The sequence below is a fragment of the Danio rerio genome, chromosome 19 (genome assembly GCF_049306965.1).
Source record: "Danio rerio strain Tuebingen ecotype United States chromosome 19, GRCz12tu, whole genome shotgun sequence".
Taxonomy (NCBI): domain Eukaryota; kingdom Metazoa; phylum Chordata; class Actinopteri; order Cypriniformes; family Danionidae; genus Danio; species Danio rerio.
Window position 1 is genome coordinate 45677933 of NC_133194.1, and position 23259 is coordinate 45701191.

Sequence of the window (23259 nt, forward strand, 5' to 3'; positions counted from 1 at the left end):
TCTGTCTCTCTGCTTTCAACATTTTCATTATCTATATTTCAAGCTCTCAAAGTGTTTAATCCCTACCTTAAATACTCATTCTCCATTGGTGTTTTCCTAAGCAGAAGAAACCTGCTCGGCGGCGGTACGACACGTATGGGATGTATTCAGATGATGATGCTAATAGCGACGCCTCTAGCGCGTGTTCTGAGCGCTCGTACAGCTCCAGAAATGGCAGCATCCCAACGTATATGCGGCAGACGGAGGACGTGGCTGAAGTGCTCAATCGCTGTGCCTCCGCCAACTGGTCCGAGAGGAAAGAGGGGCTGATGGGATTGCAGGCGTTGCTGAAAAACCATCGAACTCTTAGGTAAAGCATTCAGAAACCTCTAATAAAGCATTATTGGGTAACTCTTTATAATAACCACACACAATGAATCATTTATTAAGCAAATAGTTTATTCATTATTTGTTAAGTATGAACTCTACGTTAATAGACGTTAGTAATACAGACAACAAATGTTTTTATTTCACTTTAACTTATTTATTCAACAAAATAGTTTTAGTTGTATAAATTTCAAATGTAATATTTTAGTCAGGGCGAGGCAGTGGCGCAGTAGGTAGTGCTGTCGCCTCACGGCAAGAAGGTCGCTGGTTCGAACCTCGGCTCAGTTGGCGTTTCTGTGTGGAGTTTGCATGTTCTCCCTGCCTTCACGTGGGTTTCCTCGGGGTGCTCCGGTTTCCCCCACAGTCCAAAGACAAGCGGTACAGGTGAACTGGGTAGGCTAAATTGTCCGTAGTGTATTGGTGTGTGTGTGAATGTGTGTGTGGATGTTTCCCAGAGATGGGTTGCGGCTGGAAGGGCATCCGGTGCGTAAAAACTTGCTGGATAAGTTGGCGGTTCATTCCGCTGTGGCGACCCTGAATTAATAAAGGGACCAAGCCGACAAGAAAATGAATGAATGAATGAATATTTTAGTCAGTTTGACTGATTTAAGTTGAGATGACTAGAAAATTTTACGTGATTCAGACCCGGAAGGGACGTGATGGTGGAGAAAAAAAATGAGTGGGAGAAAAAAAGAGTGAAAGGTAAACATATTTTTGAAAGTTTTTGCGTTCCCTCGCAAAGATATTTTGCGATATCTCACAAAACTGTTGTTCGACAATTTCACCTCATACATGACAATCCTGTTTTTGCCGGGATTCTCCCATATTTTACCATTATATCCTAGTATTAGGTATTTTCCCATATTTCTCTCATATTTTAATTCTTGAAAGCTTATTGATATTAATATAAAAATGTCTGAATTCACTTTTTTTCCATTAAACCTGAGCGTCGATCAGCGCCCCTCATATGCAACCTCTGAATCAGTGAATGCATGTATTCAAGTTGAATTTGTCCTTTCTCTCTGTTTCAGTCGTGTTGAGCTGAAGAGGCTGTGTGAAATCTTCACCAGGATGTTTGCAGACCCACACAGCAAGGTACCCTCGCATGCCGCTTTCAGACACGCTGCAGAACAAACACACACACTTCTGCAGACATAACCCCGCATGATCTTCATGCATCACACAAAACCGCTTGACTGTATCGGATTCTGCCTCACCCACAGCCCGTGTTCTGGCCACAGACACACAGATCAACACTCTCAGGCATGTGCAGTGCACACTAACTCTCGGGTTAAAGACCATGGCTAATCGCATGGTTTGGTTTTGAGTGGATTTCTGATTTCAGGCTCGTTCGCTCGTCTTTTTTCCAACCATTGCAGCGCCGACTAAAACGTTTCTGGCATAGCTTTTCTCTCTTTCCTGCTTGCACTCACCTCACTCATATGCTGGGACTGTCACAAATCCTAAAATATAATAAATAGACAAACAGCTTAAAATTAGATCTGCATGATATTGGAAAAATGCTTACTTTGAGACGCCTCAAAAATAGGTTAGTTTGGGCTAGGATAAGTACATTAATTTATATAGCTCTGATTGAACTGACAGCCCAGTCCTACACACACACACACACACACTAACCTGCGGTTGAGGTGACTCTTTCTCTCTCTCACTCTCCACTCATTCCGTTTTTCTGGAAACTCCTGGCATTCTCCTTTTTTTTTGTCGGGTAGGCCGTAGCCCCGCCCCTTATGTCTGATTGGTGGGCTCATGACCCGCCCCTGTTTCTGATTTGCAGCGTGATCCCAGAGGCTTCGGCACGGTAGAATCCGGTATCAGTTCTGCCTCGTTTAAGGTACATTCACAAACTCCTGAAAAAACAATCACACATGATCTGAAAAAAAACCCTGGATAATTACAACTGTGGATATGTAAATGATGAAATATGCATGTTTTTATAAAATTTAATTTTAATTTTATATATTTTTACTGCCTTATTATATTACTTTATTATGGTGATTTGAAAATGTACATGTACTCATCCTCAAGTGGTTATAATCCTTTGAGGTTTTTTTTTTTTTTGTTGGACACAAAAGAAGATAATTTGAAGAATGCTGGAAAGCATAATTAAAAACCTGTAGCCATTAACAATGAAGTAATAATTTTCCCAAGTGAAAAAGCAAGTATCTGCACTTTGAGAGTCAAACAAACATGCAGGCAAAACTAAATGAATACCTAAAGTGAAGCAAACTGCTTCAGCTGATGTGGGAGTTTGCATTTGCTATTACATGTTATTATGCATCAGGAAACTCTCTCTGTTGTGACTATTTTCAAGTGAAAAGTAATATTTAAAAAGGTGACAAAGCAAGTGTCTGCACTTTGAGAGTCAATGAAAGCAGATGCAGACAATACAGAATTAATACCTGAAGTGAAGCAAGCTGCATCAGCTGATGTGGGAGTTTGCATTTGCTATTTATTATATGTTATTGTGCATCACGATGTTGGTTCTGCTGTGAATATTTTCAAGAAAAGTAATCAATAGACGCATTTCCACTATCGGGCCAGTGCGAGCCAGGGCTTTTATCAAGCCGGGCTGGGCCAATCGCCCGGGAGGTTGAGCAGTGAGGCCAAAATCATGTCGCTTTTCCACTGTTGGGCTAGTAGCTAACACCACCCTCAGAACGTCCCCCGAATCAAACGTCACACAACCAGCCCACTTCAGCGAGAATCAGGTGGATAAAACACACCATGGAATCATCACGAAACGAAACCATTAAAATGAAGACAACCGAAACAAACAAATGACACGTTACTGTATAGCAGGACATTATATGTCTATACGCACAGACCTGTGTATTTCCATTCATTACATGTGTTTACTCACCGACCGACTGTTGGCATTGTGCATCGAGTGCTCTCGCCACTAACGGAGGGCCCCAGCGCAGTGAGTGCACCATCCATAATATAAAGCCACAGAAATTCTCTGTTATGACTCGGTATGAAATGTGTTTTATAACATTTTTGTTTTGATAGACGTCGTGTTAAGTGTTTCAGCACATAAGAGCAAGTAGCCTAATAAAAAATAGCCATATTTGTTGCGCTCAGCAGCTGCTCACTAAAGCTCTACATTTAAAGTTTCATTTATAAATTTGACCACGTCATATAAAAACATAAACACCTGTTAGAGGACACAGAACACATTTTGTGTTTGGACTTTTCCCCAATGCATTTAAAGCGGCGCTGCGCAGGACTGGGTGACAGAAGAAAAGTAGGCTAGATTCTGCTTTCACTTACCCAAAAAATGCTCTGTTTGCACGATTTGATTAATATCATCGTATCCAAATACTTTATAAATAATATTTTAAATTTTCTCCGGTGTTTATTGTTTTTAGAAAATACCTAAAATCTTTTTTTCAGATAACCCTTTGTAAAATGAAAGTTATATGGCTTTAAAGCGAACTGTTTGATTTATGCATTGTATATATTCTACCTACATAGTTCTAGCTAGCTTTTGTTTATTTTATATTGGTTTATTTATTTAATGCGATTTTATTATGTCCGATATTTGTAATTCTTTAAATTATATTTCAATATAGCTTAGGCTATTTTATCAAGATTTGACACTATATTGTTTAAAGTCTACGAAAGTGGGCACATAATTTGTTATGTTTTATGTCTTTCTGTTATATTTATATTGTGTATTATCTCCAAAATAAATAATAAAATAAAAAGCCGTGCAGCATCAACACAGCTGTAAAGGAAGCGATCTTTTTCTCGGTGTCACACACAAACAGGCATTTACACATGCACAAATACACCTTTTAAACTTAACAAAACTCTCGAAAACCTTTACTGTCTGCTGTGTCTTTAATATGGTGCAAAGATTGTTGTGCGATATTGAAACATCAAAGAGGACGCAGCAAAGAAAAGTCACTTATAAATTAAAACTACTTTATTATTTTATGCAACACCCTTACATTTAAAAGGGAAACATAAGGGTGATCATACACAAAAGACCCCATAAGGCTAGATGTTTTCTTTCCCTTATTTATTTATTCATTCATTCATTTTCTTGTCAGCTTAGTCCCTTTATTAATTTGGGGTCGCCACAGCGGAATGAACCACCAACTTATCCAGCAAGTTTTTACGCAGCGGATGCCCTTCCGGCCCTAACCCATCCCTGGGAAACATTCACACACACATTCACACACACACTCATAAACTACGGACAATTTATCCTACCCGATTCACCTGTACCGCATGTCTTTGGACTGTGGGGGAAACCAGAGCAGCCGGAGGAAACCCACGCGAAGGCAGGGAGAACATGCCAACTGAGCCAAGGTTCGAACCAGCGACTCAGCTACCTTTTTGCTGTGAGGCGACAGCACTACCTACTGCACCACTGCCTCGCCCCTTATTTATTTATTTATTTATTTATTTATTTATTTATTTATTTGTTTGTTTGGCGCTAGTACTCATGTGCGATCGGAAAACTGTCCCCGCCTCTCCTTTCACTCCGCCCCGAAGCCCCAGCTGGCCCTCTTTGGCCCAAGGTATTCGGCGGGCCGAAAAAGGCCGGCTGCTGGCCCCAAGAAAGCCCCGATGTGGCCAGATTAGGCCCCGGAAGTGACAGTGGAAACGCGACTGGCCTTGGCTCGCCCTGGCCCGCTCGCTTTAGGCGCGATAGTGGAAACACGGCTAATAAGTTTTAAGGATTTTTAATTCTTCTCTTTTAATGAAGTGTTTAATTTAAAGGAATAGTTCACACAAAAATGAACATTTACTCATCCCCAAGAGGTTATAATTCTTTGAGTTTTACTTTTGTTGGACACAAAAGAAGATATTTAAGAGTTATAAGAGTATATAAGAGTTCTGGAAATAATTACTAAACCTGTAACCATTGACTTCCTTAGCATTTGTTTTTTTCCTACTATGGAAGTCAATGGTTACAGTTTTCAACAGAATAAAGTCAAACAGTAAAGGGTGAGTAAATGATGACAGAATTTTCATTTCTGGGTGAACTATCCCTTTAATTTTATATGTGTTGTAAATGTCTAAGCTGTGACCTTTTTTACAGAATACTTTCATAAAACATTTTGTCACATTTTATTTTCAGCTTGAACTTGTTTTCATGTTATGTCAATTCACAAGTGTGTTTGTTTCTTTTCATGCCTTACCCTGTGGTGCATCTGTAGAGAGTAAGTTCGGTTAACTTCTGTGTAAATGTTTTCCTTTTTCTTTTTATTCGATTGCTTGTTTGTGACGTTTATATCCTGCAACTATGCGATGCTCCTCTAATAAATAGCTGCAAAGCATTTATTGAGTTTTTGGCTGCGTGTTTGGGACTGAACACTAACAGGGCAATCTACTAATGTACTAATCTAATGGAATAAAATAGAATGACAAATATGTAACGTCTAACTGTTGATCCTGCGATTAATCTGCTGTTAACTAATCAAGAGTATCTAAAAGTGTCTACAGTGTAAACATCAGCATCCCATCAGTGATCTGAATGTTTGATGGTAATGTTGACTGTGATAACAAGTAGCATACACTTTCATAATCTCTATATTGTGTGTCTATGTTTTTAGAGTGGCAAATCTTTTGAATTTTCACAGCTTTCCAAGTAGGAAAATAATAAGTAGTGCCTTTATCATTAAAAAGTTCTGAAAATGTTATTTTAAACGAACTGCAACTAATTTTCTAATGTCAGGTCATGTAGAGATTTCTCAAATTTTCCAATGTGACAAGTCTCATATTTCTGAATTAATTACTCATATAATTATCGATTAATTAAATTAAGGCAATCAAGCAGACTGTTACTAACTGTTAGTTTCTTTTGCCTTTTGTCTAAAAACAAAAGTCTCTTTTATTCATAATTGCTTTATTCTCTAATGCTAGTGAAATATCTTCAGTGTCACATCACTCTTTTAGATCTTGTTGGCATTGGCACTACTTATGCATTTTTCAACTGGAATCAAAAACCACTGCAACATTAATATTTGCCTGTAACAAATGAACAACCAATCCTCTGACTGAAGATCACTGCATGAATCATAAGTGATCACTAGGACCAGACAGAATCTGCGGATATTTCTGGGCAAAATTTTGCTTTGGATTTTTGCTGAATGATTTTAGACGTATCAAATCTAAAAACTTAATATATGAAATAAAAAATAATACAGTTTTAACTTTAATTTGTACAATGCAAATCCAATTAGATCCAATTATTTGGCAAACAAAGCAAGTCTCTTATATAAAATATTCACCAAAAGACAGAAAATATTACTTTACTAATTGTATTGTAAATAAATCGCATGAACGTTGTCATATTAGTCAAATATATTACTGAAATTATTTTAAAAACTGAGTAAATATAAGTTTACACACATTTACACAAGTACATAAATAGACTCAATGTTGGGCTAAAAATCTGTGGAAATCTACAGATTTCTGCGCACACAGATTCCGTGTGGGCCTGCTGATCACTCATTTATTGTTTATCTTTTACTCATCCTAATGTTGTTCCAGTGTTGTATTGCCTTTTTTTTCTCGAAACACAAAAGGAGAATTTATTCATATAATGGCAGTGAAAAGCAACCAACTTGGTAAACTTTAAAAATGCAAAAGTATAATGCAGTGGATCCAGGAGAGATTATGAATGGGACCATTCTGCGATACTGTTGTTAAAAATATAACCCTTTATTGGGTGAAGAAACATTTACGCTGAATAGATTGATGTTAATTACAGTATACACTACCTGATAAAAGTCTTGTCGTTGATCCCAGTTGTAAGAGCAACAAATAATAACTTGACTTCTAGTTGATCATTTGGAAAAGTGGCAGAAGGTGGATTTTTCTGATGAATCATCTGTTGAGCTGCATCCCAATCATCACAAATACTGCAGAAGACCTACTGGAACCAGCATAGACCCAAGTTTCTCACAGGAATTTGTCAAGTTTGGTGAAGGAAAAATCATGGTTTGGGTTTACATTCAGTATGGGGGTGGGCAAGAGTTCTGCTGAGTGGATTTCAACAGCCTGAGGTATCAAGACATTTGTGCTGCCCATTACATTACAAACCACAGGAGAGGGTAAATTCTACAGCAGGATAGCGCTCCTCCTCATACTTCAGCCTCCACATCAAAGCTCCTGAAAGCAAGGTCAAGGTGCTCCTGGATTGGCCAGCCCAGTCACCAGAGATAAACATTATTGAGCATGTCTGGGGTAAGATAAAGAAAGAGGCACTGAAAATTAAAGCATTTCAAGCCGAATTAAAGCATCCAGGCACAAGAAAATTATATTTGTAACAACTGTAATATTATTAATACATTTTAATTGTAGTGCGCTTTTCTCAGACCCAAAGTGCTACAAAGTGTTGTAAAAAATAAATGAGTGAAGAGAACCCAGTCCAGGAGATTCGAAACAAGCAGAATTCCTTTATTGAGACGTCATATAGCATCTTCAAGAAGTCCATGTGTCTGCAGGGACCCTATTGGAGGTCTGCAGTCTGTGAGTTTTATCACTAATCTGAATTAAAACAAAGATGTCCTATCTATAATGTCTTCTTAGGAGGGGGTGGATGGATAAACAAATCATGCAAATTAAGTTTTGGAGTCAGCATGATAGCCGAGATATAGGTGTTCGAAACATGCCCAGCTACTGACCACACAAGTTAATCAACAAAAAGGGTTTCTTTGGCCTGAAAGTATCACCTGAAAATAAAGGCAGAGTCGTTGAAAGCCTGCCCGTAGCTTTTGCGTCACTTTGGCTCAGCAAGGTGTCAGAAAGAAGCAAAAGATATACCTTTTCAATTATATGTAGATTATTGTTCATTTGAAACTAGATTATATAAATTTGTTTCCACAAAGGCAAATAAAGCAGAACAGTTAAAACAGTAAAAAAGACCACAATAAAATATGAACGATTCAGTACAATAACAGTAACTTTAAGAAAGATTATTTTTATATATGTACATATACAATGAAGACTATGTAGTGTTATTTTAATTATCCAATTAGTGTATCTAAATATTACTAGACTCCCAAAATCATAAAGAACGTATTATATTTGTATCTTCGCTCTCCTGTGTTCATCAAGGATTGTGATTGGTTTGCTAAATTTTATGCATATGCACACCCCAACAAAAGCTTCCCAATGTATCTAAAATTGCACTCATGTGGAGAAATTATACTTAATATTGAAATATACATCGCAGTAAAGTAAATCAGTGTCTTACAAATTTTTATGAAACAAAGTTTTTTTTCCCCCAATATCCTGCAGCCCTAGTGCCCTATACAGGGTTAGTGCATGTCACAATTCTCTGCCATTATATAAATGTATTTTCTTTTTGTGTTTCAAAAACAAAAGTAGCTTATGCAATATCAGAATAATGTTAGTGTGAGTAAATGATGACTGATTGAGAGTGGTACAGTGTGTACAGTATTTCTGATCTCCCTTGTGCCGCTGCTGTTTGTACAGGTGTTCAGCATGTTTCTGGAGACGCTGGTGGACTTCATTGCTGTTCATAAAGAGGATCTGCAGGACTGGCTCTTCGTGCTCCTCACACAGCTGCTGAAGAAAATGGGAGCGGATCTGCTCGGCTCAGTACAAGCCAAAGTACAGAAAGCCCTGGACGTCACAAGGTATGCTGTTTTCACAAGAATGTTTTGATAATGAAACAGTGTTTCTTTGGACATATTGCCTGGTTAAGGCCTGTCATTAGCCATGTTTCCATCCAAAGATGTGAATTATAGCTCTTTTCCAGTGAGTGGTACAGTACAGTATGGTACGGTATGGGTCGATATGGATCACCTTTATCAAGCTTGCGTTTCCACTGCCAAAAGGGTACCAAACATTGAACAGGTTACAGTCTCTGATATGTTACCAATTACTGAAAATCTACACACAGCATACATTTAGTCCTTAATTGGGTTCAAAAACAACACACAACATATACCCCACAGTCAGTGCAAACCTCTCATCTGTTTCTTATATCTTCACCAGCACAAGTAACCTCTTGTTAGAAAGTAATTCTGTCATTCTGAGTTCATAATAGTCCAAAAGGCGATGACAATAAGGTTGAAGTCAGAATTATTAAACCCACTTTGTTTGTTTTTATCTTTTAAAAATGTTTATTATTAATAATATGATGTTTAACAGAGCAAGGAAATTTTCACAGTATGTCTGATAATATTTTTTCTTCTGGAGAAAATCTTAATTGTTTTATTTCGGCTTGAATAAAAGCAGTTTTTAATTTTTTAAAAACCATTTAAAGGTCAGAATTATTAGCCTCCTTAAGCTCTATATTTTTTGATTGACTACAGAACAAACCGTCGTTAAACAATAACTTGCCTAATTACCCTAACCTGCCTAGTTAACCTAATTAACCTAGTTAAGCCTTTAAATGTCACTAAGTTGTATAGAAATGTCTTGAAGAATATCTAGCTAATTGTAATCTAGCTATCTAAATAATCAAACATTATTTACTGTCATCATGGCAAAGATAAAATAAATCTTATTAGTTATTAGAGATGAGTAATTAAAACTATTATGTTTAGAAATATGTTCAGAAAATCTCTTTGTTAAACAGAAATTGGGGAAAAAAATAAACAGGGTGGCTAATAATTCTGACTTCTACTGTGGCAGTTTGTTCATGTTTTAGGTTGCTGAAAGAATCATTTGCTCCTTTGTTTTTTCGCACTTTACTCTTGCGTTTGTCAGAAGCACTTTATAATCATGCGCACGTTATTATCATCAGCGCAAGCAGTACGTTCTTTGTTCTTTCAAATATAGACATGCACACAAGCTCTCTCGAGAAAGTGAAACCGCTCATACTCTACCCAGCCTAATAAACAGCAACAGGGCACAGGGCAGATTCTGCTCTTCTTCTTGGCTTTGTGGCTGTTCAACAAAATGACGACAAGGTTTGTTTGAGCTTGGGTCGACAATGGCTAGTTATTATATGTATATATATATATATATATATATATATATATATATATATATATATATATATTATTACAGTGTAACGTCTCGACTGTGTATTTAAAAATGGAGCTTCCTTTGTTTTCATTCGCCTGCTTGTCCACAAGCTAGTGATGTATCTTTGTAAACCAATAGCGTTCAGCTGCGTGTCACGCTCTACTTTTTGGTACCCTTTTGTTGTGCTTGGTACCTTCTGACAGTGAAAACGGCCATAAAAGTGTACTGTACCATACCACTCATTTATGCGCAAAGCTGGAATATTGCATAAAACATTTGCAAAAAAAGCACCGTTTCCATCCAATGAGTCCAAGAGAACTGGAATCCTAAAGAACTGGCGCCAAATATGGTTGGCTGGAAACGCAGCTAGTGATGAGCAAATATGATACTGAATTCTCCAGTCTTAATGAGTCATTAATTAAATCATTCGATTTAGAGAGAGAGAGAGCTGAAGACCGTCTTATGATGCGTTCAGACCAGACGCAGAACGCGCGTCAAGTGTGAGTGATTTACATGTTTAGTCAATGCAAACGCGTGAATAGACATCCTGCGGCGCGATATGCGCGGCGCAAATGACGCAAATGGCGCAGGGCAAATTGAGCGTTTTGCGCGTTTGACGCGCTTAACGAGCGTTTCGCACAAATCTCTCCAGCCTTCAGGGAAATCCTCCAGCCTTCACCGACAACAGTTCATCAAACTCAGCTTGGCTTAGTCAGAAGCACCGCTGAAAGCCTCCATCATCCAGGTTAAGTTTCTGGAGGAGTTTATGAGCTCACAGAGCTGGATGCACCTCTGAAAGAATGTAGTGGACCCTAAACGTATCGACGCTGTTTTTCAGTCTTTATAAAGCACATAAACACTGTTATTTTCTTCATAAAATCCATGTTAGCCATTTAGCTATGAAGCTAGAGTCTTCGGGCAGACAGAAGCCCTGCCCATCGCGCGAATCCGCGTCTGTTCTATGTGAATTTGACACGCGAATGAAGCGGGGTTTGACGCGTTTTGAATATCGCAATTTATCCGCGCGTTCCGCGTCTGGTGTGAACACAGCATTAGAATGTGTCATCGAATTAAAAGATTAATTGAATCATCAACTTAAATGATTGAACATTCTGTCTGAAAAAACATGGATAAAATGTACCTCACTCACAACATATTGTTTCTTCATATTGCACACAGCCCTAAGTCACAGTCAACACTTTTCAGCTCTATTTTTGTCAGCTTGCACAAAACAATTAATTGATATTAAATCTGAGAAATACTCAAGAATGTTTCTCTCCTGCTTTTCTTCAGAGAATCCTTCCCCAATGATCTGCAGTTCACTATCCTCATGAGATTCACAGTTGACCAAACACAGACGCCAAACTTAAAGGTAAATGTTTTTACTATCACTGTATCTTCTGTCAGTGTGTGGATGAGCGAAGAGGACGGACAGTATCATGCATTATGCTGGTGCCAGGGAATGTGAAGTATGGTGGATCATGGCTGTCAGCTCTAGATAAAGTGCTCACTTTGAAGTTTCTGCAGGCTGTGTCGCTCTGTGTCAGAGTAACTCCGGGTGTTTTTTCACCCCCTCCATAAAGTCTCATGTGAAAAAACAAGGCTATTGCTTTTCATTAGAGTCTCCAACCTTTGGTTTAGGGTTTAGTGTTCGGCTTAATGCATCGGTAAATTTGCCAGTCACTGCTAATTGCTACCGTTATTATTAATGAGTCCGTCATATCAATCAATCATTCATTCATTCGTTTTCCTTGGGCTTAGTCCCATATTTATCTGGGTTCACCACAGCTGAATGAATGCCAACTATTCTGGCATTTGTTTTATGCAGTGGATGCAACCCAGTACTGGGAAACACCCACACATTCACATTCACACGTGCACTCATACATTACGGCCAATTAAGTTAATCCAATTCACCTGTAGACCATGTGTTTGAACTGTCGGGGAAACCAGAGCACCCCGCAGAAACCCACACCAACACATGCAACCATGCACCAGACCATGCAAACTCCACACAGAAATGCCAACAGGCCCAGCCAGGATTCAAGCCAGTGACCTTGCTGTTAGGTGACAGTGCTAACCACTGAGCCACCGTGCTGCCTTGAAGTTGAACAGTTGAGTTTGCTTTGAATGTTTTCAAAACTATCTCCGTTCACACAGATCAAACGAATCCAACAAAAGCACTGTGCTCTGCATGCTAGGCCTGTAGTCGCAATAGCATTTTGTACAGAAACAGTTGTATTGTTTAGGTCAGGGGTCACCAAACTTGTTCCTGGAGGGCCGGTGTCCTGCTGATTTTAGCTCCAACCCTAATCAAACACACCTGAACAAGCTAATCAAGGTATTACTAGGTATACTTGAAACACATCGAGGCGTACAAGTTGGAGCTAAACCCTGCAGGGACACCGGCCCTCCAGGGCGGAGATTGGTGATCGCTGGTTTAGGTGGTCAAGCACTTGTGGATGCACATTGACAATATGCATGTGCGTGACATCACCATTTGATCACTAAATTACTTTTTCTTTTTTTTAACTTTTTTTTTTTTTTTACCCCTTTTTCATGTTGAAATACTAATCTTATCTCTTTTTTCACTTTGAAATGTTAATGGTACAATAATTTAAATTATTTCTCCTTACTATTTATTAAGTTTTGATTTAAGTCATTTTAGAGGTTCATCTTCAACTTATTTTAGTTGAATATTTCTCATTGCCAATATTATTTCTGTATTTTTATTTTTAGTATTATTGTTATACTTTTTTATTATTAATTCTACTTAATATTTTTGTCTTAATTTTAGGCAGTTTAGAGGTTCATCTTCAACATATTTTAGTTAAACATTCGTATTGTCAATATTATTTCTGCATGTTATTTATTATTATTTTGTTTATCTTATTTTATTTGTTTTTGCTTATATTATTTTGTGATTTATTATTATTATTGTTATTTTTCCTTAATATTTTTGAAGTCTTGATTTTAATAATTGTAGAGGTTCTTCTTAAACTTATTTTAGTTGACAATTTCTTATTGGCAATATTATTCTCTTTATTTTATCATTATTATACAATAATTTTTATTATTTCTTTATAGTTGATATTTTTTTAAGTCTTGATTTTAGTAGTTTTAAAGCTTAATTTTACACTTATTCTAATTAGTTCCACCACACAATTTGGTTTTAATTATTTAAATTAAGTAATTTAATTGAACACAAATTTATTTATGAATTTTTTAAAATATATTTATTTATTCAAATTTATTTATTTTCCAATTTGTTTTATTATTTTTTACTTTTGAGTAGTTTTTTTTCCCCAAAAACAGAACTGCATGCTGCTAAACCTTGCACATAATGTAATGATAGCGTAAATATGAACAGGTAAATTCCCAATACTGGCCATTATTGACAAAAATAACTGTAAATAAAAAGCTGAATTTGAGAGTTTAAATAAACCTAAATGTACAAAAATGATTACAAACAAATCATCTTTGCCTCAAAATCCTCCACCAGTCCCATATCCACACACAAAACCAACTCTTCTTTTACCAGATTGTCTCCCTCTTTCATCATCCTCCTCACATCGGCATCTTTTTCTCAGCAGTGTGTGCTGCTCTTCCTCTTTCTTCTCTGTGTGCATGTGTGTGTGTGTGTGCGTGCATGCGTGCGTGTGAGGCGTTTCTTATTGACCTGCTCTCCCTCTTTCTCTCTGAAGCCGGGGAAAAGGCGATGTTGCCGCTACGGTGGCGGGGCTATAGAATTGCTTCCCCTCAGAAAGCGACGGCATGTTTGCACACTGGAGGAAAATATCCAAGTGTGGAACCAAGCAGTACAGGTCAGTGAGACACAGGGGAAGCAATTCTATACCGCGCAGCTCCCACAGATCAAACCCCTCAGCAAAGCCAAATCCAAATTACCTAGAAATTAAAAGATACCTCCAAACCTGGATTAGTTTCTTCCCTTCTGTTAAGGCAAAAGGTCATTACTGTGTCCCAAATGGCTCACCTAATTATGCACTGTGTAATTATGCGCTTACACACTCAACAGCATAGTATATGAATGTAGTGTTTATTTTTTATAACCGTTTATTACTAATCGCAAATTTAAACTGTTTCCCAGATTTCTCAGATGTTCGACGGGTACAAAATTAGTGAAATAAATGACCAAACTACCAATTAAACCTGCCATGAGTATAACTGTATAACCAATAGGAGGTGCTATAATCACTCTCGTAAGAGAATTTTGATTCACAATCTAAAATAAACTAATGTAACTTCAGTGCCCGATAGCTCCGCCCCTTCTGCTACGTGGCAAAGCTGCCACCGTTGAGTGCGTAAATTGTCCAACATTCCACACTTCATTTTAATGCTTAAATAAGTGCATCATCCAGTATTTAAGCTGCACTCATTTTTTTTATAAAACAAATTTCAGTGTGAATGCACATCATATTGTAGTGCATAATAGACTGTTTATGGAACAAAGTAGAGCATTTTTTTAAGTATCTTCTTTTGTGTTTAACAGATGAATGCAACTCATAAAGGTTTGTAAGTACTTAAGGGAGTTTAAATCACCCAGAAATAATTTAATAATAATAGTTCTAAACCTGTATGAGTGTCTTCCTTCTGTTGAGTGCAAAAGAAGATGTTTTGAAGAATGTCTGGGGGGAAAACTACATAGTCAAAAATAACATTTATCAAAGAAAGTAGAGCGTTTTTTTTAAAGAACCTTTTTTTGTGTTTAACAGACGAATGCAACTCATAAAGGTTTTGTAAGTACTTAAGGGAGTTCAGATCACCCAGAAATGAAATAATAATAATAATAATCATAGTTCTAAACCTGTATGAGTTTCTTCCTTCTGTTGAGTGCAAAAGAAGATGTTTTGAAGAATGTCTGGGGGTTTAAACTACATAGTACAAGTAGAGCATTTTTTTTAAAGTATCTTTTTTTGTGTTTAACAGTTGAATGAAGCAGGTTTGGAAGTACTTAAATCGAATTTAAATAGTGACAGAATTATTATTTTGGTGTGAACTGTCACTTTAAATACTTCTGAAACTAGATTTGGAAGATTTACAGTGAGAGAAGTTACTTGGAGAACAGTTTCACTGATAGATCTGCAAATTTCTAGTCATTATTGATAACTTTTACACGCCGTCTGCCTCTAGCATGTATTTTAATTGAACATTTTGACTATTTTTAATATTTTAAGTGGCCATTTATGGTTTGATATTCACAACAGTGCATGCAAAACTGTTTCTGGTACAAAGTATAATATAAAGGAAATTTATTTTTGAACAAAGCACTAATTCGTCAGCGCCAATAGCCAAGTGGTTGTAGACGCCTTAGTGCGTCGACATATAGCACCAAGGTGCTCGCGGCGGCCCGAGTTCAATTCCCTGCTTGATGTCCTTTGCTGATCCTCATACTTTCCTGTCTGTAAATCTCCACTGTCCTATCAATAAAGGTGAAAACTCTTATAAACATAATTTTATAAAAGTAAATAATTCAACAATAGTTCAGGTTGTGGGGCACATTCAGCGTGTCAGGCATCATAGATGTATACTGTATATAAATAGATCAGTTTTCACACAAATATCGTATCAAGCCCCACAATTGGGTTTCAACATTTATAATAATCACAAATGTTTCTTGACCTTCAAATCATCTTATTATGATGATTTCTGAATCATAATGTGGCTGGAATTTCAGCCTTGCATCCCAGAGATAAATTACAATTGAAAATGTTAAATCAGAAAACCTCTGTTTAAGTTGTATTAATGTTTCCCAATTTTTTAATGATTTTTTAGCAAACAAAAGAAGCGCGCATAAGAAATAAAATCAGAAAAAAAGAATAACAAATGCTGACCCTAAACTTTTGAATGGTGCTGCAGAAAATATGGAGGATAAAAGTGATTTATGAAGCCTAATTATCGCCATGACCAGTCAGTCTTGATGAATTGTGTTATTAAACGCTTGATGTTTTTTGAGAGAGTGAAGCATCCGCAAATGAGAGCAGGACACACAACCCCTGGCTAAAAAAAAATGTACAAAAGTTTAATCACACGCAGCGCGCTCACACCGCCTTCCCCCTGCTGTCTTGCTTCCTTTCATGGATTTGTGAATCTCTGTGAACGTGTGGCTCTTTTGTGTGCTTGGACTGCAGCCTTGATGGATGCTGATGATTTTTAATGGGGTATATGCACAGCAGCTGTTTTTCAGCCAATCATAAACTTCCGGTGAAAGGTTTATGTGACTTTTTGTTTGTTTGTTTCATTAGGTTCCTTTCACAGCAACGATGTTGCAATGTCATTAAAATGCAATCAGTTAAATAGACTTCAGCATTCAATTAGTTGTTCAAGTGTAAAACAAGATGAAAGACTGTGAAAATGCAAGTGCCGTCAGTAGCAGCAGACTAGCTCAGAAGCTCCATTTAAAAATACTGGGGTTAAATAAACTGTCATATTTTATAGATATGGCGTGGAACAATTTAATTTAATGCAGTGCTTCTTATGCAATCTGAGACCCACTTTATATCATATATCAATCAGGCTTATTTCTAAAGAAATCAGATCTTAAACGTGGCATTGTTGTAATGGAAAGACTCTGGCTGGCTGACTGAAAATTTTAAGTTCTTGTGCATATTCCTCATTGAAGGAGGATTTGTGGTTGAGGTCAAACATTCAGAGCGAATGATGGATGATTATATTGTGTCTGAGCTGATTTTGGAGCAGAGGTGTAACATAAGGATGATGTTTCAGGTGAAGGTGGCCATTTTGAAGTACATTGAAACACTGACACTACAAATGGAGCCGCAGGATTTCGTCAACACGGGTGAAACCAGACTGGCAGTGTCGCGTATCATTACGTGGACCACCGAACCCAAGAGCTCAGATGTCAGAAAGGTACAAGATTCTGCACTTTCAGCTCGGTTTACAGTAGAAGTCAGAATGATTAACCCTCCTGTTTATTTTCCCCCAATTGCTGTTTAAAGAGAGATTTTTTTCAACACATTTCTTCAACATAATGGTTTTAATAACTCCTCTCTAATAACTGATTTATTTTATCTTTGCCCTGATGACAGTAAATAATATTAGACTAGATATTTATAACATACAAGATACTAGTATTCAGCTTAAAGTGACATTTAAAGGCTTAACTAGGTTGATTAGGCAAGTCATTTTATAACGATGGTTTGTTCTGTAGACAGTCGAAAAAAAGTATTGCTTAAGGGGGCTGATAATATTGACCTTAAAATGGTTAAAAAAAAAATTAAAAACTGCTTTTATTCTAGCTAAAATAAAACAAATAAGACTTTCTCCAGAAGAAATAATATTATCATGTGAAAAATTCATTGCTTTGTTGAACATCAATTGGGAAATATTTAAAAAAGAAAAGAAAATTCACAGGAGGGTGAATATTTTTGGCTTTGACTGTGTGTGTAGTTTGCTTTGGTGGTGTTGATTTTGTTTCGAGGCTTTATTTTGTGTGTTGATTTCAGGCGGCGCAGTCAGTGTTGATCTCGCTGTTCCAGCTGAACACGCCGGAGTTCACAATGCTTCTGGGCGCACTTCCTAAAACCTTTCAGGACGGAGCCACTAAATTATTGCAGAACCACTTGCGAAACACAGGCAACACAGCGCAGGTGATCAGCACAGTTACACACACAAACAATGTTGTATTCAGTGTTGGGGAAAGCTGCTTTGGAAAGTAATGCATTACAGTTTTAAGTTACTCTCTGGTTGTGTTACTTAGTTACTTTGTATGTTAAGTAATGTGTTAAGTTACTTTTTCTTACCTGGCTGAGGCTTGCTCTCTTTCAGAACATTCAGGTTTTTATTTATTTATTTTTAAATAGAGGCACTCTGCAATTAACAACACACTGTATAACCTATACCTTTATATACCTTAAACAGACAAATCAAAAACTGATAATGTAGGATAATGGTATCTTCTGAGAACTTCTTCACCCCAGAGCTCTTCATGCCGTATATACAGATTAATGAGATCAATGAGTTTTGGTCATTTTAGAATGACCAAAACAACATTTCAGATGTTTTACAGTGTGCTCAGCCTGCTGGTTTGTCGCACATATTTTTATCATCACATGTTATCTTATACCAAATTCACAAATTTTTTATGCACATACTGGAATTGGTTCAGTAAAAGTGTTTCCATCGCAGTTTATGCACATCTTATTGAATAAAAAGTTTATCCTAGTCAGCTATATGCATACGTTTTTATGCACATTTTCAAAATTTATGTGCATTTTGGCATTTCCATCAGCCGATTTTTATTTTTATTTTGATTTTTTTTATTATTATTATTATTATTAAATGCACATATCCAAAATGCTTATAAAACAGGTGGATGGAAACATAGCTAATGACAGCAGGGATTTACAAAAGTCAAAATATGTTTGATTAAACTTTTAGTATTACCATATTTTACGAATAACCCATCGAAGATAAAAATAGTAGCTACATAAACATACAAATAAAAAGCCTTCAGCCTTTCAATTGTTTTGATAGAATTGGTGTGTTTACATTAGATTAACAACACAGCAATGGCGTCAACTGCAGGTTGATTTTATTGCTTAAGGTTAAACTTTCTGACACCCTTATGGCAATCAAATAAATAAAAATAAATACAGGCCACGACTGAACAATGAGGATGATCTCCGGGTGGTATATAATGCAAGTTTGTTTAGCAATGTTATGATTGTTAGGATGTTATGGTTGCAAATTTTAAACTGAATATTTACTACCAGTGTTGCCAAGTGTACAGCCAGTGCTGCTAATACGGCAATGAATAAATAAGAACAACAACCCGTTTTAAGCTAATAAATTGTCTTTCTTGCAGGCGTCAATTGGAAGCCCACTTACCCGGCACACACCAAGATCACCAGCCAGTTGGTCGAGTCCTTTAACCTCTCCTACCAACACATCCCAAAACACACCTTCACCAAGGTACAGCACTGGTTCACAAACATAGACGTGGATCATTTGAGCGTTTATCCTCATCTAAACATCCCCTGCCTGTTTTATGTGTGTGCACAGTGCATTTGATTACGATACGGAGAACATGAACTCTGAGGAGATCTACAGCTCTCTGAGAGGAGTCAGTCAGGCCATCCAGAACTTCAGCGTCCGCAGCCAGGAGGACATGACAGAGCCTCCACGGAAAAGAGAAGGAGACGGCGGAGAAGAGGTACGAAAGACGAATCAAGTAAGAGATGCTTCATGCTTAAAGAGCAGGCCGTGTGGTAATTTTAAAGCTGTGTTTCTCAACCACGTTCCTGGAGGACCACCAACCCTGCATGTTTTGGATGTCTCCTTTGTCTGTTACACCCATTACAGGTCTTTGCTAATGAGCTGATGACCTAAATCAGGTGTGTTTGGTTAAGGAGAAATTTGCAGAGCTGGTGGTTCCCGAGGAACGTGGTTGAGAAACGCTGTTATAAAGTGTCCTAATATTTTATTGGAGAGACTATAACAGGTTTAAATACATCTAAGGTCAGAAAAATAATACTAATTCAGGGCTCGAAATTACTGGTGCTCCCAACTCATATTTAGGAGCACCAAAAAGAATTTAGGAGCACCAGAAAAAATGTAGGAGCACCCACCAAAAATAAATGAGCACCATTGCAATTATATTATAAGGGATTTATTGTATTTTAAAACAACATCCATTATCTAACTAATGCTGAGATGACATTGATATTTGTCTGCAATAATTCCAAAATGTATGTCTAAAAATTATAGAATATTAATGATGATGAAAATGACAATAATAGTAACAATGAATTAGATTTCTCATTATGATGCTGCCTTGAATGAGCGTTAATGTGAGTTATCTGCTATAAAAAGTCTGTACCTATAACACTCACTTATTAGAAACTATATGATTTTGCTTTTGTTTTCACATTTAAAAAATATTGCAAAACCTTTCTGCATATTTGGATTGGAAATTCACCTATTGGTGTGTGTGGATGTATCATGACTGTGTTTCTGTTCAGACTGTTGACTCTGGTCGGACGGCGCTGGATAATAAGACCTCTCTGCTGAACACTATGCCCCTCCTCTCCTCGAGTCCCCGCCCATCAAGGGATTACCAGCCAGTCAATTACTCTGACTCCTCCTTCGGCTCCTCCTCTTTTAATAAAAGCCTGAAAGATGCGGACCAAGAGGAGTCCCTCACTGACGGTAATCCATTCGCTTCTGATTCACAATCTCCTTTTGATTCCGATTCACTGAAGACACATTGAATACAAATTCGGTTAATATTACAATAAGATTATATTAGTTCCAGTGAATGGGTAATTTAAAATAGGAGCCCACTTTTTAATTAGTCATAATGTGAAATATAGCAGGGTGTTTTCAAAGTCAAAGACAGTTTCAAATTCTGATTCATAGGTTTTGTTCTTAAAATAGAAATAAAGGCTGAGAATTTTTTTTTGGCCGAATGATGCCTCTTGCACATCATCTTATTATCTTTTGAGAGAATCCTGTGTCTTTTCCAGTCAAAAAAACTTGCTAGTTGAATAAAAGTAACTTGATGTCAGAATTTGCCAGGGGTATACATCATTTCATATGAATATAGACAGATAGATGATAGTTTTTTTTTTTGTTGTTGTTGTCTGAATTACATTTAAATAGATCTGTAAAAAACTTTTTTACCCTTCATTTTAATATGATCATTACATAAATATTTTTTTTAATCAGCTAATAAAAATAACATTTCTCTAGTCTAGTCTCTAAATGTACCCACCGGTCACTTTATTAAGTACAACTAACTAGTACCAGGTTAGACCCACTTTTGCCTTCAGAGCTGCCCTTTATCCTCTGTGGCATAGATTCAACAAAGTACTGGAAATATTCCTCAGATTTTGCTCCATATTGACATGATGGCATCAGACAGTTGCTGCAGATTTGTCGGCTGAACATGCATGATGCGAATCTCCCGTTCCACCACATCCCAAAGGTGCTCTATTTGATTGAGATCTGGTGATGGTGGAGGCCATTTGAGTACAGTGAACTCATTGTCATGTTTAAGAAACCAGTCTGAGATTATTCACACTTTATCCTGCTGGTAGTAGCCATCAGAAGATGGGTGCACTGTGGTCATAAAGGGATGGACATGGTCAGCAGCAATACAGAGGTAGGCTGTTGTAACGAGTGCTTATTTGAGTTACTGTTGCCTTTCTATCAGCTGGAACCAGTCTGGCCATACTCCTTTGACCTCAACAAGCCATTTACGCCCACAGAACTGCCGCTCACTGGATATTATCTCTTTTTCAGGAAATTCTCTGTAAACTCTAGAGATAGTTGTGCGTGAAAATCCCAGTAGATCAGCAGTTTCTGAAATACTCAGATCAGCCCGTCTGGCACCAACAACCATGCCACGTTCAAAGTCACTTAAATCTCCTTTCTTCCCCATTCTGATGCTCAGTTTGAACTGCAGCAGATCGTCTTGACCATGTCTACATGCCTAAATGCATTAGGTTGCTGCCATGTGATTGGCTGATTAGAAATTTGCGTTAAGCTGTTGGACAGGTGTACTTAATAAAGTGGCGGGTGATTGTATATTTCCCTTTAGTAATACTAATTTTATTAGCTAATATTTAAAAACAGTTTTTTTATTGCACAAAATATAATTATCACAATACTCAACATTGATTGATTGATTGATTTTGATATTGCATTAATAGCATGTTTTTACAGTATTTGTTACAATCCTTTTACTTAGCCTAAAGCTCCCTCCTTACCAGAACCTCTGTAAACCCCCTGGAATTCAGAATACAGAAAAAATATTTGGATACCCAACGTTTGATTAAAAAAACCCTAATAAAATTGTATTTCTCTAGGAATATGTATATATAAGAATGTTTTTTTTTTGCTCTCTTCTGGAACAATCTGTCACTGCTTGTTAAATTGTAAGTCCATGTGTGTCTCTGACTGGCTCTGCTGACGGTGTTACAGACAGCGGTGTGGATCAGTCTGAGGTGGTGGCTGAGCTCTTGAAGGAGCTGTCCAATCACAGCGAGCGTGTGGAGGAGAGGAAAGCAGCGCTGTGTGAACTAATGCGGCTGATCAGAGAAACACAGCTGCATGTTTGGGACGAGCACTTCAAAACCATCCTCCTGCTGCTACTGGAAACACTCGGAGATGGAGAGGTACCTGCAAACTCACACTTTAATGGAGTGCAGTAGTGTTTCAGCAGCACTGATCCAGAAGTGTTTTCCCATGGGGATTCTAAAACAAGTTTTGTTAAGAAGTTATTCAGTCCGCTACAGGGTACAATTTGGATTTGAAGTAGATGAAAGGTATGAAATATAATTCTACAAAGCAAGACATTTGGCCCAAGTAATTGACCTTATTTTTTGTGATTGAAAACCTGGATTATTCCACCAATAATATTGATTTCTTAACTCTTTTGTAATATTGTTATTGTGTCATATCAACATGTCTGCAAACATAACATCTTTTTGTTGTTTTTATGCATTTTTGTTTTACATTTACATTTACATTTACATTTAGTCATTTAGCAGACGCTTTTATCCAAAGCGACTTACAAATGAGGACAAGGAAGCAATTTACACAACTAAGAGCAACAATGAATAAGTACTAAAGGCAAGTTTCAGGTCTGTAAAGTCTAAGAAGGGAAGTGTTAGTAGTTTTTTTTTTTTTTTTTTTTTTGTACAGTTAGTGTGATATTCAGAGGCAATTGCAGATTAGGAAGTGAAGTGGAGACTAAATAGTTGAGTTTTTAGTCGTTATATTTAGAAGAAATATAAGTAAAGTAAAGAAAAGTTCATTAGAAAAAAAAAGTAAAATGTTTTGCTCAAACAAGAAAACTTAAATAGAGAATAAAGAGAATAATTAGCGTAGCTGCTGTTCATAGTGTATATAAGCAAGTTGCAAAAAACC

General features: G+C 37.1%; 1 protein-coding gene across 52 annotated transcripts in view; it reads left to right on the plus strand.

Annotated features, from left to right (window-relative positions):
- clasp2 (cytoplasmic linker associated protein 2) overlaps nucleotides 1–23259 on the plus strand; it is a 109376-nt gene that overhangs the window by 80417 nt on the left and 5700 nt on the right. For 23 of the 52 annotated variants that reach the window (XM_073930671.1, XM_073930675.1, XM_073930680.1 and 20 more), the window contains 10 exons: nucleotides 105–349; nucleotides 1398–1461; nucleotides 8845–9008; nucleotides 11641–11719; nucleotides 17092–17235; nucleotides 17832–17975; nucleotides 19193–19299; nucleotides 19390–19540; nucleotides 20349–20535; nucleotides 22312–22505. In XM_073930671.1, coding sequence (XP_073786772.1) covers nucleotides 105–349; nucleotides 1398–1461; nucleotides 8845–9008; nucleotides 11641–11719; nucleotides 17092–17235; nucleotides 17832–17975; nucleotides 19193–19299; nucleotides 19390–19540; nucleotides 20349–20535; nucleotides 22312–22505 — 1479 coding nt within the window. Of the gene's footprint in view, nucleotides 1–101; nucleotides 350–1397; nucleotides 1462–2161; nucleotides 2219–5558; nucleotides 5562–8844; nucleotides 9009–11640; nucleotides 11720–17091; nucleotides 17236–17831; nucleotides 17976–19192; nucleotides 19300–19389; nucleotides 19559–20348; nucleotides 20536–22311; nucleotides 22506–23259 lie in introns of all 52 variants that reach the window. The other 29 variants (XM_073930670.1, XM_073930673.1, XM_073930677.1 and 26 more) reach the window with 5 other exon arrangements.